Source organism: Lampris incognitus, chromosome 12 (genome assembly GCF_029633865.1).
Source record: "Lampris incognitus isolate fLamInc1 chromosome 12, fLamInc1.hap2, whole genome shotgun sequence".
NCBI lineage: Eukaryota > Metazoa > Chordata > Actinopteri > Lampriformes > Lampridae > Lampris > Lampris incognitus.
This window is the reverse complement of record NC_079222.1, coordinates 16,699,094-16,714,460: the sequence shown is the minus strand read 5'-3', so window position 1 is coordinate 16,714,460 and position 15,367 is coordinate 16,699,094. Positions and strand designations below refer to the sequence as shown.

General features: G+C 44.6%; 1 protein-coding gene across 1 annotated transcript in view; it reads right to left on the bottom strand.

Annotated features, from left to right (window-relative positions):
* The window catches only part of loxhd1a (lipoxygenase homology PLAT domains 1a), a 64,461-nt gene that overhangs the window by 31,664 nt on the left and 17,430 nt on the right, over window positions 1-15,367 (bottom strand). Inside the window, exons 4-10 of the mRNA XM_056290409.1 lie at window positions 14,359-14,543; window positions 13,007-13,105; window positions 12,715-12,863; window positions 2,090-2,213; window positions 1,652-1,902; window positions 1,436-1,571; window positions 217-377 (exon numbers count right to left, since the gene is read on the bottom strand). Coding sequence (XP_056146384.1) covers window positions 217-377; window positions 1,436-1,571; window positions 1,652-1,902; window positions 2,090-2,213; window positions 12,715-12,863; window positions 13,007-13,105; window positions 14,359-14,543 — 1,105 coding nt within the window. The remainder of the gene's footprint in view (window positions 1-216; window positions 378-1,435; window positions 1,572-1,651; window positions 1,903-2,089; window positions 2,214-12,714; window positions 12,864-13,006; window positions 13,106-14,358; window positions 14,544-15,367) is intronic.

The following is a 15,367-nucleotide window of genomic DNA, read 5'->3' as shown; positions in this document are numbered from 1 at the left end:
ATAAAATGACGACAGATAAAAAAAACACTTGCCTAACAGATTCATCAAAATATACGAGGAGTTTTTATATCATTGGTAGGCGTTAAAACGTGTTTAGGTGTTATTCAGGGTAGCTTTTATCAGTGGAATATTTAAATGAGGAGAAGCACCGTAGTGATGATCCTGTTGAGGTCTTTCACTCAGCTTATCAATTTCATATTCAGCTCTATGGCTTACCGTGAATTTGTCCAGCTGACCCTGTTCAAAACTGTCTGACTTGTTCTCCAGTCTCATCTCATCAGACTTGCCCTTCTCCCCATATATCTGCAGAAACACCTGGGCATCTGTTCCTGAGCCTTTTACTTCTGATGTCCAGATCCACAGAGACCACGGGTACTCTGCGGTGAAGGAAAAGTGGTTTGATTTTGAGTCATTTTGTGCTTTGTTAACTAGCCTGTGAATCCTGAGTATGATTTCTGAGTTGTTGTTGTTGTTTTTTTTCTAGATAAGCCTCTGTTCCAGTAGGTTTTATGTTACGTATCTTCAGAATTATCAAATTATTATAAATCAACTCAAAATCAACAAGTTAAAGTTTGTCTACTACTACTTTCGGCTGCTCCCGTTAGGGGTCGCCACAGCGGATCATCCGTTTCCATTTAAACAAGTTAAAGTTTGTACTTTTTTTTAATCTTCTCTTAACCTGCGTACATCGTTTTTTGTTTTTTTTTATTAACTTATTTTGCCCTGTGATGGCCTGGCAGCCTGTCCAGGGTGTCTCCCTGCCTGCTGCCCAATGACTGCTGGGATAGGCTGCAGCATCCCCGCGACCCTGAGAGCAGGATAAGCAGTTTGGATAATGGATAGATGGATGGATTTTTCCCCCTTTCTCTCCTCAATTGTATCTGGCCAATTACCCCCCTCTTCTGACCCATCCCAGTCGCTGCTCCACCCCTTCTGCCGATCCAGGGAGGGCTGCAGACCACAACATGCCTCCTCTAATACATGTGGAGTCGCCAGACGCTTCTTTTCACCTGACAGTCAGAAGTTTCGCCAGGGGGACGTAGCACACGGGAGGATCACGCTATTCTCCCCAGTTCCCCCTCCCCTCCGAACAGGCACCCCGACCGACCAGAGGAGGTGCTAGTGCAGCGACCAGGACACAAAACCACATCCAGCTTCCCACCCGCAGACACAGCCAATTATGTCTATAGGGGCGCCCGACCAAGCCGGAGGTAAGACGGGGATTCGAACCGGCGATCCCCGTGTTGGCAGGCAACGGAATAGACTGCTACGCTACCCAGATGCCTAACCTGAATACATCTTGCTCTGATTCACATACAGTTATAAATAACTTGCAGTTTGGGTGCAGCTTTAATCATTTGCTAGTACATTTATGTGATTAACTGTCACTGGTTTTGAAAAGAGCTGTTAAAGGTAGGATGACTTAACCACCCACTTTTCTGCTTCTTCTGCCTGAGCGAGACCATCTCGTACAGCTCCCTCTCAACCAGTCCATCCCCGTAGTCCTCATCCAACCAACTCCTGCAGGGAAATGTCTGCTCAATGCCCGTGAATGGGCAGTACACTGTCACCTGGTTGAGGAAATGTGTGCTTAATTCAAACAGCAATACTTTCAACAACATACCCTGACCTATAACTGATGGCTAAGTACCTTTTCACAGTACCATCCAGCACCCACAGCTCCATTGTCGTGTCCAATGGTGACCCTGCTGAGAGGGCTGATCAGTTCACAGATTTCCACGTTGAAGATGTCAATGAGCCCGCGCTCAAACGCACCTCCTTCCAGGAATATTTTACCACTATTTTTCAAGCCCTTGGAGCCATGCATCACGATGTGGATCTTGGAGTCTGTTCCAGCGCCCCTAATATCGCCAGTCATGACTTGGACATTGTACACAATCGCTGTGGAGATTCACAGCCACAGAGTATAAAACAACATGGTACTGAACAACATGGTATGAATTATAAACATTGCCAGTGGGTGAATACAAGTTCAATGATTCTGCATTTTAGGGCAATACAGCCAGGATTTTTCCTTTAGAAGTCCTCAGTTATTACTTGCTGGGGAGGCTCAGTGTGTTGTGCTCACCCATAGGTTGAATTGATCCCACCAGCACATCTGTCTGTATTTTCCCATCACCCTGATCGATGGCAAACCAGCGATTGACTGGGAACTCATAAACCTCCTTATTCCCCATGTCATCTATTGTCACCTGTATGAAGGCACAATGTTTACTTACTTCAATATACAGTGTCGTGTCTCAGATAATCTGTAAAGCATGTCTTACTCATACGTAAAAAGTACTGAGGAAACACTTAGGTAAGTCATTTTGTAGATGATATTGCATATGAAACTAGAAGAGTGCACTCAGTAGAGTGCGGAATCCGCCAGGCGTATCTCCCCTTCTCTGGTGCCAAGACTTGATGAAAAACCAGCTGAGGAGTTAGCACTCAATTACGGTGTAAAGCATGCTTTTCAAAGGTTTTGAATCACAACAACCACGACAGGTACTTGATCATAAAGTCATGACTGCACAAAAATTATTAGGCTGACAGGCCCAGCAGTATGTAAGATTAGCAGCAGACAGATCCTTGCACACACGGACAAAATAAAAAAGTGCTTTTCCTGCCATTACAAGACTTTTGCACAGCACCCAAGTCAACTGAAGTGGAAACATGGGGAAAAAAGTTTATAATATACCGTGCTCAACCAAAACATCTACCTAAAAACATTTTGCCTGTCAGTCTGTGGATGTGCAGCCTCCGAGGCGGACCCTTGCACGAATGCATCCATCCATCATGGTATGATGGAGCCTATCCCAGCAGACACTGGGCGGCAGGCGGGGAGACGCCCTCGGCAGGCCGCCAGACCATCCCAGGGCCACGAATCACGAATGCAACTCAGTCTAATATGAACTTGCACTTTCCAAAAAGAAGCGGTTATTTTCGTAACGTAATAAAGCTGGGTAAACCGTCTACGCTTGCGGTCTACGGTTGACTCAGATCGGGCACAAGAATAACAAGAACACCAGCCCTCATCCCGGGTAATGACCTCTTCTTCCCGTCATAAGATCCCGAAAGAGACCGCGATAAGACGCTCTCAAAGTCTTCCGAAATCCATTCTCAGAGCTTATGTCGCTGCCTCGTCACAACACTTGGTTGCTCGGACAACACATCCCCAGTCTGCGATTTCAGCACACAGTGAGGATCGTGTACATCCACAGCCGGCATCTTCCCATTCCCATTTCCCCACAGCCACATTAATGGTTGGGGATTCCATAATCAGGACCATCCGTATTCTCAATGCAGACACTCACTTTCCCCCAAAGGAGCCATAGTCCCTGATATCCAAAATAAACTCCCAGGGTTGATCCGCTGACTACTGTCCTCCACCAATCGAGTGATCATTCATGTGGGAACCTTTTCAGGTTTTTAAGGACATGCGGAAAGTCTGTTTTCATCTCAGGTCATATTCCGACACTGGCCCGTGGAGCAGGGCATTTCAGCAAAATCCCCAGCCAGCACACATGGCACATCTCCGCCTGCAGAGCTCACAATATTTGTTTTATTGATCATTTTAATCTGTTTTTGGGATCGTCTCTCCTTCTTCAGATGTGACAGAGTCCACCCAAACAGGCTGGGTATTCGGATGCTAGCAGCCAACCTGCAGAACACCCGTACAGTCGTCCCCACATGTTGCGTGGACGCTTCGCTTCCCTCCCGGAGCCTCCGCTTCCGCCTGTGGTGGCACCCGACGATACTGTTCCACCCGCTGGCTCCCTCCACTGGCCTGATCTGTCATTAACCCTCTCACCGGGAGTTTTCCCCATACAGGCTATCATTAGGCATCGTACCTCTCATCCAAACGACGTATCTAATAGTAGAAACAACAACAACCGAATATCTGCAGCAAATACCTGCAATTTGCAACCTATTTGTTGTACTCCCGTTGGTTTTAACTCTGCCTTGACACCAAACAATTTTGGCCTCTTGAATGTGAGATCTCTGGTTAATAAGTCCATTGTCATCAATGATTTTATTATTTCTAATAATCTGAACTTTTTTTTATAATGACTGAGCTGTCCCCAGGGGACACTGTTCCCTTGACTGAGGCTCACTCCACTGCTGTTGCATATTTTCATATTCCCAGGCCCTCTGGTAGAGGGGGTGGCCTAGCTCTTTTTTATAAGTTAGGTCTTCAAGTGCCATCCTGTTACTTTTGGTAATTTCATCTCATTTGAGGTTTTACGTTTTTTTAACCACTGCCCCCCCCCTTTGCTCAGCATCTTAATTTATAGGTCCCCTAATTCAGTTAGTCTTATCTGAGTTTTCTGACCTTTTATCTATTGTCATGCCAAAATATGGCAGACAAATGTTCTTGGCGATTTTAATATTCACGTGTGTTGTCCTTCCCGTTCCCTCACCTCACCTCACTTTTTTTTTTTAGATCTTATAGACTCTTTTAACCTCATTCAATCTGTTAAAGGGGGCACACATTCTAAAGGTCACATCTTAGACCTTGTACACTCATCTGCTTTCTCTCTTGAATGTCTTAATTTGGTGGCTGTTGAGATATGACACCAGCGTATTTGTATGACTATGCGTTACTGTGTACTATTATTTTGTTTACGACTTTGTTTGTCCACAAGTTGGCGGTGTTGCGCTTGCATGTGCTGATTGATTACGTCACTGAGACGCCGTTCATTTTCTTCATTCTCCCCAAACTACCGAATAAACGGAGGCTGCATTTTTCCCTCCAGCAGAAGTTCGGTAGTCAGTACGATTCTTTATAACGGTTTAATAATCCACTTCATCTGCGCAGAGATAGACATAAAGTATTAGTCTAGTCTTCTAACAGGTTATGGGCCCAGATAACGTTGGATTATTTAGTAGCTTGATAAAAGAAGTACACAAAGTGTGATAACCTTGGATGGCGGGATGCGCGCAGGTTAGCACGGAGTAGCAAGTTAGCAAGTGTGAAGCTAGTTAGCATCGAGAGAGGCTATCGGGAAGCTAACGGAACGCTAAGCTAAGCTAACGCTACCTTGGGAGATGGAGCGAAAGAAGAGCAGGTGGCCCACATTCAACGGACAGGCCGATGAGTATGAACTGTGGGAAGAGCGAATGCTCTGTTGCATGCATGGTGTGGGGCTGAAAACCACCATTCTTACCGAGCCCGTGGGACCTTTGACAGTGGAAGAGCAGGCCCTAGACGAAGAGCGGAACGCGGACGCCTACTGCGCATTGGCGCCTTTATTGGACAACACAAGCTTGGGACTGATCTTCAGAGAAACGAAGAACAACGGTAGAGAGAGTCTACGGGTGTTGCGGGAACATTACATTGGTAAGGGCAGACCCCGGATTGTCACTCTGTATGTAACATTGACTGGGTTAAAGAAAGCTGATAATGAGACGATAACCGAATACATTATCCGAGCTGAACAAATCATTACGGCTCTCAAAGGGGCGGGAGAAGCACCGAGTGAGGGACTAATGATGGCCATGGTGATGAGGGGGTTACCCGAGAGATATAAGCCATTCACTCTAATGGTGACACATGGCGACAGTGAGTTGACATTGGGACAATTTAAGGCCAAATTGAGAAACTTTGAGGCGGCAGAAGATGTAGCTAATGCTACAGCATCGGACGAGACGTCCGAGAGGGTGATGAAGGCCCACGCAGCGCCTAAGAAAAAGCCAGTGAAACGCTGTGAGGGAGAAGATGATCAAACGGTGTGCTGGCGATGCGGTGACAAAGGCCATCGGAAATCGGACTGTTCACGCAGTGTGTGGTGCAGCTTCTGCCGGATCAAGGGTCACACGGACAAAGTGTGCAAGAAGAAGGACCGCGCTGATGGAGCCAGATGTGCACGCGAGCAAGGTGGCGGCGGCGGCGGTGGTCACGGAGCAGGTCGAGGTCAGGGACCGGGGAATACTGCGGAAGAAGAGAACTACATCTTCAGAGTGCAGGCTGGAGAGACCCGCTCAGCAGGACCAGGACGACGGCAACAGTTCAAACCAGGAATGATTGTGGACTGTGGGGTCTTCCCACATAGTCAATGATAAGAAGAAGTTCAAGAGCTTTGACAGCTCGTTCGAGCCAGAGAAACACTGCATGGAGCTGGCGGACGGTAAGCACACCTTTGGTGTGGTGCAGGGCAGGGGAGATGCTACGGTATGTCTGCTCGACAGTGAGGGGCGACAGTGTAGAGTGACACTGCGGAACGCACTATATATTCCATCGTACCCCCAAGAGCTCTTCTCTGTGAAGTCTGCGACAGCACACGGAGCCAGTGTGTTCTTCGAAGAGGGCAGAGATGCCCTAATGTCACCGGATGGTACCAGGTTTGACATTTTTGTACAGGGGAAAATGTACTATTTGCAAACTGAATGTGTTGTTGAAAAGTGCCATGTGAGCCATGATATAGAAACTTGGCATGAGATAATGGGCCACTGCAACTATGATGATATCATAAAGCTACAGGATATCACTGATGGTATGCATATAAAGGGTAAAGTGTGTAAACCTGACAAAGAGTGTGCAGTATGCATAGAAGGGAAGTTTACCCAAAACAGGAACAGGAAATCTACAGACAAAGCCAAGACACCACTGGAGTTGGTAAACACTGATTTAGCCGGTCCTGTGGCAAACGAGTCCATTAATGGTTTCAGGTACATGCAATCATTTACAGATGTGTGCACAGGGGCTGTGTGTGTTTATTTCTTAAAAACAAAGAGTGACACAGTGCAAGCGACCGAGAAATTTCTGGCAGATGTAGCTCCCTATGGGACAGTGAAATGCATAAGGTCAGATAATGGAACTGAGTTTACAGGCAAGGAGTTTCAAACCCTGTTGAGACGGAACAAAATAAGACATGAGACGTCCTGCCCATACTCTCCCCATCAAAATGGCGTTGCAGAGAGAGGAGGACGCACACTATTCGAGATGGCAAGGTGTATGCTAATAGATAGTGGTCTACCAAAGAGCCTCTGGCATTATGCTGTACGGGAGGCAGCCCACACCAGAAACAGATGCTTCAACAAGCACACAGGCACTACGCCATACACGGCAATGACAGGAAAAAAGTGCAACATGGCTAGAATGCAAAAGTTCGGGACAGAATGCTATGCTTACCAGCAGGACAAGGGAAAGTTAGATTCTAGATGTGAGAGGGGGCGTTTTGTAGGACATGACAAGAACAGCCCGGCCTACCTAGTCTACTACCCTGACCAAGAGAAAGTACAGAAACACAGACTAGTTAACTTTATACACAAGGCAACTAGTGAAAATTATACTCAGACACCAGGTCTGCACCCAGAAGACTGGGTAAGAGAGAGAAAGTCTGTTGAGACAGCTGCAACTCAGCCTAGAGTACAGACTGACGGTACACAGTCAGCACCCGAGGATGATGACGAGGAGCACCCAAGGGTGACATCACAAGCCTCAGCCAGTGGGAGGTACCCCCAAAGGGAACGCAACCCTCCGAGATACCTGATTGACTATAGTCAGGGCGACAGTGATGACAGCTCACTCACTACTATAGATTATGCATACAGGGCAGTGTGCGGTGTCCCTCTGACCTTTAAAGAGGCCATGGAATCGCCAGAATCAGAAAAGTGGTCCAGGGCAATGGACGAGGAAATGGAGTCTCTAAGAGACAACAAAACCTTCACCCTTACGAAATTGCCAGAGGGCAAGAAAACAGTGGGAGGAAGGTGGGTGTATTCGATAAAGACAGATATAGACGGACACGACAAGTACAAGGCTAGATTTGTAGCAAAGGGATATAGCCAGAGAGCTGGGGTGGATTATGGGGAGACATTTTCGCCAACAGCCAACCTAACAAGTGTTCGAGTGCTTCTACAGAAGGCGGCTCAGTATGACTTGATTTTACACCAGATGGATGTAAATACGGCCTATCTTCATGCCCCCATAGACTATGACATATACATAGAACAACCTGAGGGTTATATTGAGAAGGGAGAAAAACTAGTGTGTAAACTAGAGAAGTCAATCTACGGCCTCAAGCAGTCTGGCCGCAATTGGAACTTACTGTTACACGAGTGTTTGACAGGTGATGGTTTTACACAAAACCAATCAGACCATTGTGTGTACTCCAAGGAGTCAAAGGAAAGGATTTCATTGGTGTATTGCCCTACAGACGAAATGGTTGCGGATGTAATGACGAAGCCCGCATCCAAGGTAAAACTGAAGACATTTGCTAAGGCAATGTTTGGTGTGTGAAATGTGAGTGGTATGGGTTATACCAAGTTTTATTTTTATTTTTGTTCTATGAATAAGAAAAGGTATACAGTAAGCTCATGATTCATAAGTGGGAGTGTTGAGATATGACACCAGCGTATTTGTATGACTATGTGTTACTGTGTACTATTATTTTGTTTACGACTTTGTTTGTCCACAAGTTGGCGGTGTTGTGCTTGCATGCGCGGATTGATTACGTCACTGAGACGCCGTTCATTTTCTTCATTCTCCCCAAACTACCGAATAAACGGAGGCTGCATTTTTCCCTCCAGCAGAAGTTCGGTAGTCAGTACGATTCTTTATAACGGTTTAATAATCCACTTCATCTGCGCAGAGATAGACATAAAGTATTAGTCTAGTCTTCTAACAGTGGCTATGCCTATATCTGACCATAAAACTGTAATTTTCAAAGTCACACTACAGCTCGCTTTTCCTAGTCACTATCCTAAAACACGCTCTTGCATTCTCAATGCTGGCTCTGCAGTTAAATTCTACGATGCTTTTAATTCATCATCCTTTAATCCCTCTTTGTCCCCCTCAATCCAGATGCATTATTAAATGCATTCGATGATCAGTGCCTATCCATCCTTGACCAATTCGCACCGTTTAGAACTAGGAAACAAAAATCAAATAACCTCCCCTGGCTGCAGTGTCGGCGCCAGAACAAATCTGACGGCCGGGCCTACGGTTTTATTAATTATTAATTATTTGCTAAATTAACCTTCGAATGTGCGCTTAGAATCCTTACTTATGCTCTGCTCTTTCCCCCGTTGTTTTCCATTCGCGCACGCAGACGCTACAAGCAGATCGCGTGTTGTTGCAGCATCCGCCCTTTCTCTTTCTGCTGGTGTAGACTTGTTGTTTGGACCACGAGAAAGCCATTTTCCTATATCCATCGTGATTTTACAGTTAGCTAGCTAGCTCCGTCGATTTTGCCACGTTTTTAAAGTATCCTTTTCCTGTGTGTCACACGCAATTACCACCTGAATGGACAAAATCACACACTGATGCTCCGCTCCGGTGTCCTGCTAACCCCGCTCCTCCACAATCACGAAATTTAAGCATTATTTCATTGATTATTATTATTATTGATTATGTATTTAAATGTGCTATGTGCATTAATTAATTTTAATTCTACATGATGTTTAAGTACTAATTTTCACATCATCACTGGGTAATTGGCGGGGGGGGCACAACTTTCATTTGGGGGGGCGAGGCCCGGCCAATGCCCCCCCGTAGCGCCGACACTGCCTGGCTGAATGATCACACTCGTGCCCTTAGAAGACTCTGTAGAAAATCAGAACAACAATGGAAGGTCAACAAATCCGAAGTGGCACATAACACCCTTAAAATCCAAATGTCAATTTATCAGAAGGCAGCTAAGGATGCAAGATCAGCATACTTCTCTGAACTAATGTCAAGAAATAACCACAATCCTAAAGTTCTCTTCAGGGTAATTGATTCTTTTATTTATGGTCCCTCCGCTTCTCTTTTTGAACCTGATGCTGAGTTGTCCGAAAACTTCCTCACTTATTTTGTAAATAAGGTAGAGAATATTAGGTCCCAAATCCAGCCAGGCTCTTGCATTCGTTCCATTCCCCATGTTAATTCTGCCTCTTCCCCCCATTTTCAACCAACTAAAATTTCAATGTTAGAGAGTACAGTCTCCAATATGAACACCTCCTCCTGCATCCGAGACATCATTCCCACTAAGCTGTTCAATGAGGTGTTTTCAACTATCAGCCCCGTTATTCTGCAAATTCTGAATAATTCTCTGGCCTCTGGTTCTTTTCCAGACAGTTTTAAGCATGCCATTGTTCACCCATTGCTGAAGAAACCTAATTTAGATCCCCTCTCCCTAAGTAACTTCAGTACAATCTTCAAACACATACTGTTTTTAATAATTTCCGGTCTGGTTTTAGAGGACTTTATAGTACCGAGACAGCTCTAGTTAAGGTCACGAATGACGTACTGCAGACAGAGATGACTGCTCAATTTTAGTTATTTTAGAAATTACCAACCACTGTTCTGCCGACGAGATTATAGTGTATAGATTATGACTAATTGATGGCTTAATTGATTATGACAAATGACTATTGAAAATTGTTCTCTTCTCTCACGTCTTTTCTCTCTCTCTGAATGATGTCTTCTCCTTTCTCTTTTTCTGCCTGTGAATGGCGTCATGTGAGTCTCCCTCTCACATGCAGTCGGTCCTCCTCCCAGGTCTTTGTGGTGATGGTGGTCGCCACGTGGACGCTGCTTGGCATTCCCCTCATCACATTTTCTTTTTATATATATCTTACATATATGTCTTTTTTCATGGTGACGCTGGTCACGTGGCTTGGGTCCTTGGCATCATATTCTTCATCCCTTCCATTCCATTATCCAAGCTGCTTATCCTAATCAGGGTCGCGGGATGCAGAATTCCATTATAATTCTGTTTATCCTCTTTCAGTGTTGTAGTCTGTAAATTGTACAAACACAACATCCATTGCACATTGTCCATCTTGGGAGAGCGATCACTCCTCTGTTGCGCTCCCTGAGGTTTCTTCCTATTTTTTCTCCCCGTTAAAGGTTTTTTTTTTTTTTTAGGGAATTGTTCCTTATCTGATGAGAGGGTCTAAGGACAGGGTGTTGTGTTGCTGTAAAGCCCGCAAATTTGTAATTTGTGATATTGGGCTATACAAATAAAATTGACTTGACTTGACTTAAGTGCTGCCTTTAACGCAATCAAAGTAACATCCTCTTACAATGCTTAGAAACTTGGTTTGGCATTAAGGGTTCAGCTCTTAACTTATTATGCTCTTACCTCACCAACTGAACTTTTCTGTTGTTCTGGATAACTCTACCTCCTTGGTGGCTCAGTTGAGTTGTGGTGTCCCTCGAGGCTCAGTTCTTGGCCCCTTTCTGTTTTCTACATACATGCTGCCCTTTGTCCAGATCATTCAAAATCACGATGTGCTGTACCATTTTTATGCTGACGACACTCATTTATACATGCCACTAAAACCCATAGATCTTAGTGTCCTAGCAAATCTCACAACTTGCCTCTCTGACATTAAATCCTGGATGTCCAAAAATTTTCTCAAATTTAATGATGTCTGAGGTCATTCTGTTCAGTCCCAAAAATTCCATCAGCCCTTTTGTTGCTAATCTTGGTGGTCTGTCAGGTAGTTTTAAGTAGGCTGGTAGGAATCTTGGGGTAACATTCGATGCTAACCTCAGTTTTGATGATCAAATCAAACATGTCGTTCAGTCATGCTTTCTCCAGCTCAAGCTAATTTCCAAAATTAGGTCATTCTTATCCAATTGCCGATCTGCAAAAAGTTGTACATGCTTTCTATCTTTTCCCAGCTTGACTACTGCGATGCACTTCATTCTGATATCAGCAAGGGCTCCCTCCACCATCTGTAGTTGGTACAAAATGCAGTTTCTTGGCTCATTACCAGAACAAAGAGGGATGGACATATCACTCCTATGCTTTCCTCCCTACACTGGCTCCGTTATATTTCGAATTGATTTTAAAATTTTACTGCTCACTTTGAAGGCTTTAAATGGTCTTGCTCCTACATACGTTCATGATTTATTGACCTGGTATATGCCCCCTCGACCGTTAAGATCTGCAGATGGAGCCCTCCTGGTTATTCCCAGGTTTGTTACAAAAGGTGATCGGGCTTTTGCTGTTAGAGCCCCCACACTATAGAACTCTCTTCCTGTTTAACTAAGACAAACCAAGTCTCTAACTTCTTTTAAATCTATTCTTAAAACTCTTCTTTTTATGAAAGCTTTTACAAATGTTTGATATTTGTTTTTATACAAATATACAATTGTTTTTATTTACACTGTTTTTATTTTCACTCTTACTTATTTGGTCTTACTATTATTTTTGCCTTGTCTAGTTTTATTTTTTGTGAAGCACTTTGTAACATTGTTTTTTAGAAGCGCTTTATAGATAAAAGTTATCATTATTAATATAAAAATAAATTCCAGTCATTTCTCGATAATGTCTCAAGCAATGTCAAGAAAGTTGATAACCAATTTAAACCTTTGTGTGATGATCAGATCATTATTGCCGAACTCAAGGAGAGTATCAAAGGTTTTAAAGATAACTGTCCCCTTGAAAACGTTGGTCTTACCAGGGAACTCTGTAAGACCTTCAGTGAAGAGCTATATAGCTCCATTCCTTCTCTCAGTAATTAATGAATCCTTAACACACGCGCTACCGAACACATAATCCCCACCTTAAATAGAAGTAAACCTGAAATACTTAACCAGCACACAAACAGCGAGTCATAATCATTGCATCGAAGCTTAAGTTGCTAGCAAATATTGTGCATAATGTTTTGTATTAGGTCTTCATGGCTTCAGACCCTTTACCTTGAATCACATTGTGTTATCAATTTAAGACAGATGTGTGTGTGTGTGTGTGTGTGTGTGTGTTGCTGAAGTACCTTATCTAGACACCATCCAGCTGATGAACCTCTGTTGTTGTGGCCAATGGTGATTTTCCTTAGTTTTCCTAGATTTGGACCATCTATTGTAAACTTGTCCTCTGTCCCACGTTCAAAGTTGTCTATGTCACTCTCCAGCCGTCTCTCTCCTTTAATGGTATACAATAAAAACTCAACCATGGAGTTAGTAGAATCAAACACAAATCGCACTGATGATATTGTAAATATGGTCATTAGCAGCTACAGTCATAGTGCGGCATATCTTATTTTAAAAAACAAAACAAACTGTTACCTGTGTCACCATGTTCTCCGAAGACAGTAAGGAAGACATCAGCATCTGTTCCGCTGCCCTTTACATCAGCAGTGAACACACTCACTAAGTATTTATTCACTACAAAAACATAAAAGAGGATATATGAGTATCAGAAGTGTAGTCATCTTAATAATAAGCATGGCAGAAATGAAATTGGTCCTCCATACTGCAAAAGTAGCATACTACTTATATCCAAGAGTGAATGAGAGTGAGTTAATTTTTTTGACATTTTCTGCCTTGACATGCAGCAAAGGGTCCGGGTCGGATTCGAACCCAGGCCGCTGTGGTAAGGACTCAGCCTTTTGCGGTACACGCTCTACCAGGAGAGCCACAGGGGCACCCTGTGCGTTAAAATTTTGATGTATGAATAAGTTATCTAGCCCTGTGATGGCCTGGCGGCCTGTCCAGGGTGTCCCCCCACCTGCCGCCCAGTGACTGCTGAGATAGGCTCCAGCATCCCGCAACCCTGAGAGCAGGATAAGCGGTTTGGATAATGGATGGATGGATGGAATAAGTTATCTAGTTGCTAGTACTAACAAAGGTGTTGCCACCAACAGACACAGGTCTCAATTACCATTAGGCAGCTGCTTCTAATCCGCAGTAATCCCATTTCCAGGTTAAATATTCATGTGTTCAGGGTGTGTGCATGTATGTGGGAGGGAGGGAGTATCTAAAAAGGTCTTGACTGACTCATTAGACCACAAACTTAAATCACTGAAGAAATCGACACGTCTTTTTTACCTGAGCCCTTGTCCCCACCCTGCCCCTCTGCTCCGGTTCACTTCAACTACAGAGATGTCGAGTTACATGGCTGTTAGGGCGCCACAGAGATTAGTGGTACATCCACCCATCCATCCATTATCTGAACCGCTTATCCTACTCTCAGGGTCACGGGGATGCTGGAGCCTATCCCAGAAACAATTTAGTATGGCCGTTTCACCTGACCTACATGTCTTTGGACTGTGGGAGGAAACCGGAGCACCCGGAGGAAGCCCACACAGACACGGGGAGAACATGCAAACTCCACAACACAGAGGACGACCCCCAAGGTTTGACTACCCCGGGGCTCGAACCCAGGACCTTCTTGTTGTGAGGCGACCGCGCTAACCACTGCGCCACCGTGCCGAGTGGCATATTCAACTCCCATGGAATTCAAGTCAAACATGGACTTGTCATAGCAATTGTAAGATGCAACTCTGCATTGGGGAAATGTGTTAACTACATGCGACAGCTGAGTGTTTTGTGCAGAACGCTGTAAACTTTCATCATTTCATCTTATCCCTTTGAGGCATGTTGGTGTTGCATTCTGTATTTGCCACAAAGTGACCCACGTTTCAGTGCGTCCAAGGGGTTGAGGCATCCCAGCAGGTCCCTAACAAAGAGCTTGTCAGCCTCCTCCCGACTCAGCCAGTTGGTGCAGGCAAAGTAGAAAGTTAGGTGCGGCCGGTTCATGTCCGTCACCACCACCCTGTCCAGGTACCAGCGGGGATTCATCCCTGTGTTGTCATGCTCGATCCTAAAATAGGCGAAAAGTCATGGTCTGGTGTAAACAATACTGCAGTTCATCTCAAGTGATCGTGTAATATTGTGTGTTTGATTCTGAGTTCAAGTTTATTTCTGCCCTGGCTAATATTACTCAATAACCATGAAGAGAGAAGGATGCTCTTTTATTCAGATTTCAGCTTTGCAGTTCAGACATCACAAGTATGGCCCAGGCCCACAGCTACTTAGAATGAGGTCTCCACATTTTGTATGACTAGTAGCCAAAGTCCCCTCATTGGAAGATGGCATTAGTTTGCTTCCTCTCTTCCTCTTCCTCTTTTTTTTTCTTAAAAATACAATTCCAAGGCTATTTTTTGAGCTTTGGAATTATGTCAAAAATGACAAGGAAGCAATGTGTAAAAGGGTTTGTGTCGCTGATTAATTTGGCAAAATGTGTCATTCTTGATTAGGCTTAAAAATAATCTATATAGGGAGTGTCGAATTAGGAGACTGGTAAAAAAAAAATTTTTTTCCAATTGTTTTCCTCTGCTGATCTTCCTTCTGTGTAATGCATCGTTGTGTAGTATGCAGCAGGTTGTCCAGTTTGTTTTCCAACCCAGCTTATACTCAATAGCGCTTCACTCAAACGCAATCCTTCAGCTCACTCTCACCCCCCCCCCCCTTTTTCTCCGCAATTGTATCCGGCCAACTGTATCCCGGTCTCTGCTCCACCCCCTCTGCCGATCCGGGGAGGGCTGCAGCATGTCTCCTCTGATACATGTGGAGTCGCCACATCTTTTCACCTGACAGTGAGGAGTTTCACCAGGGGGGCGTAGTGCGTGGGACGATCACGCTATT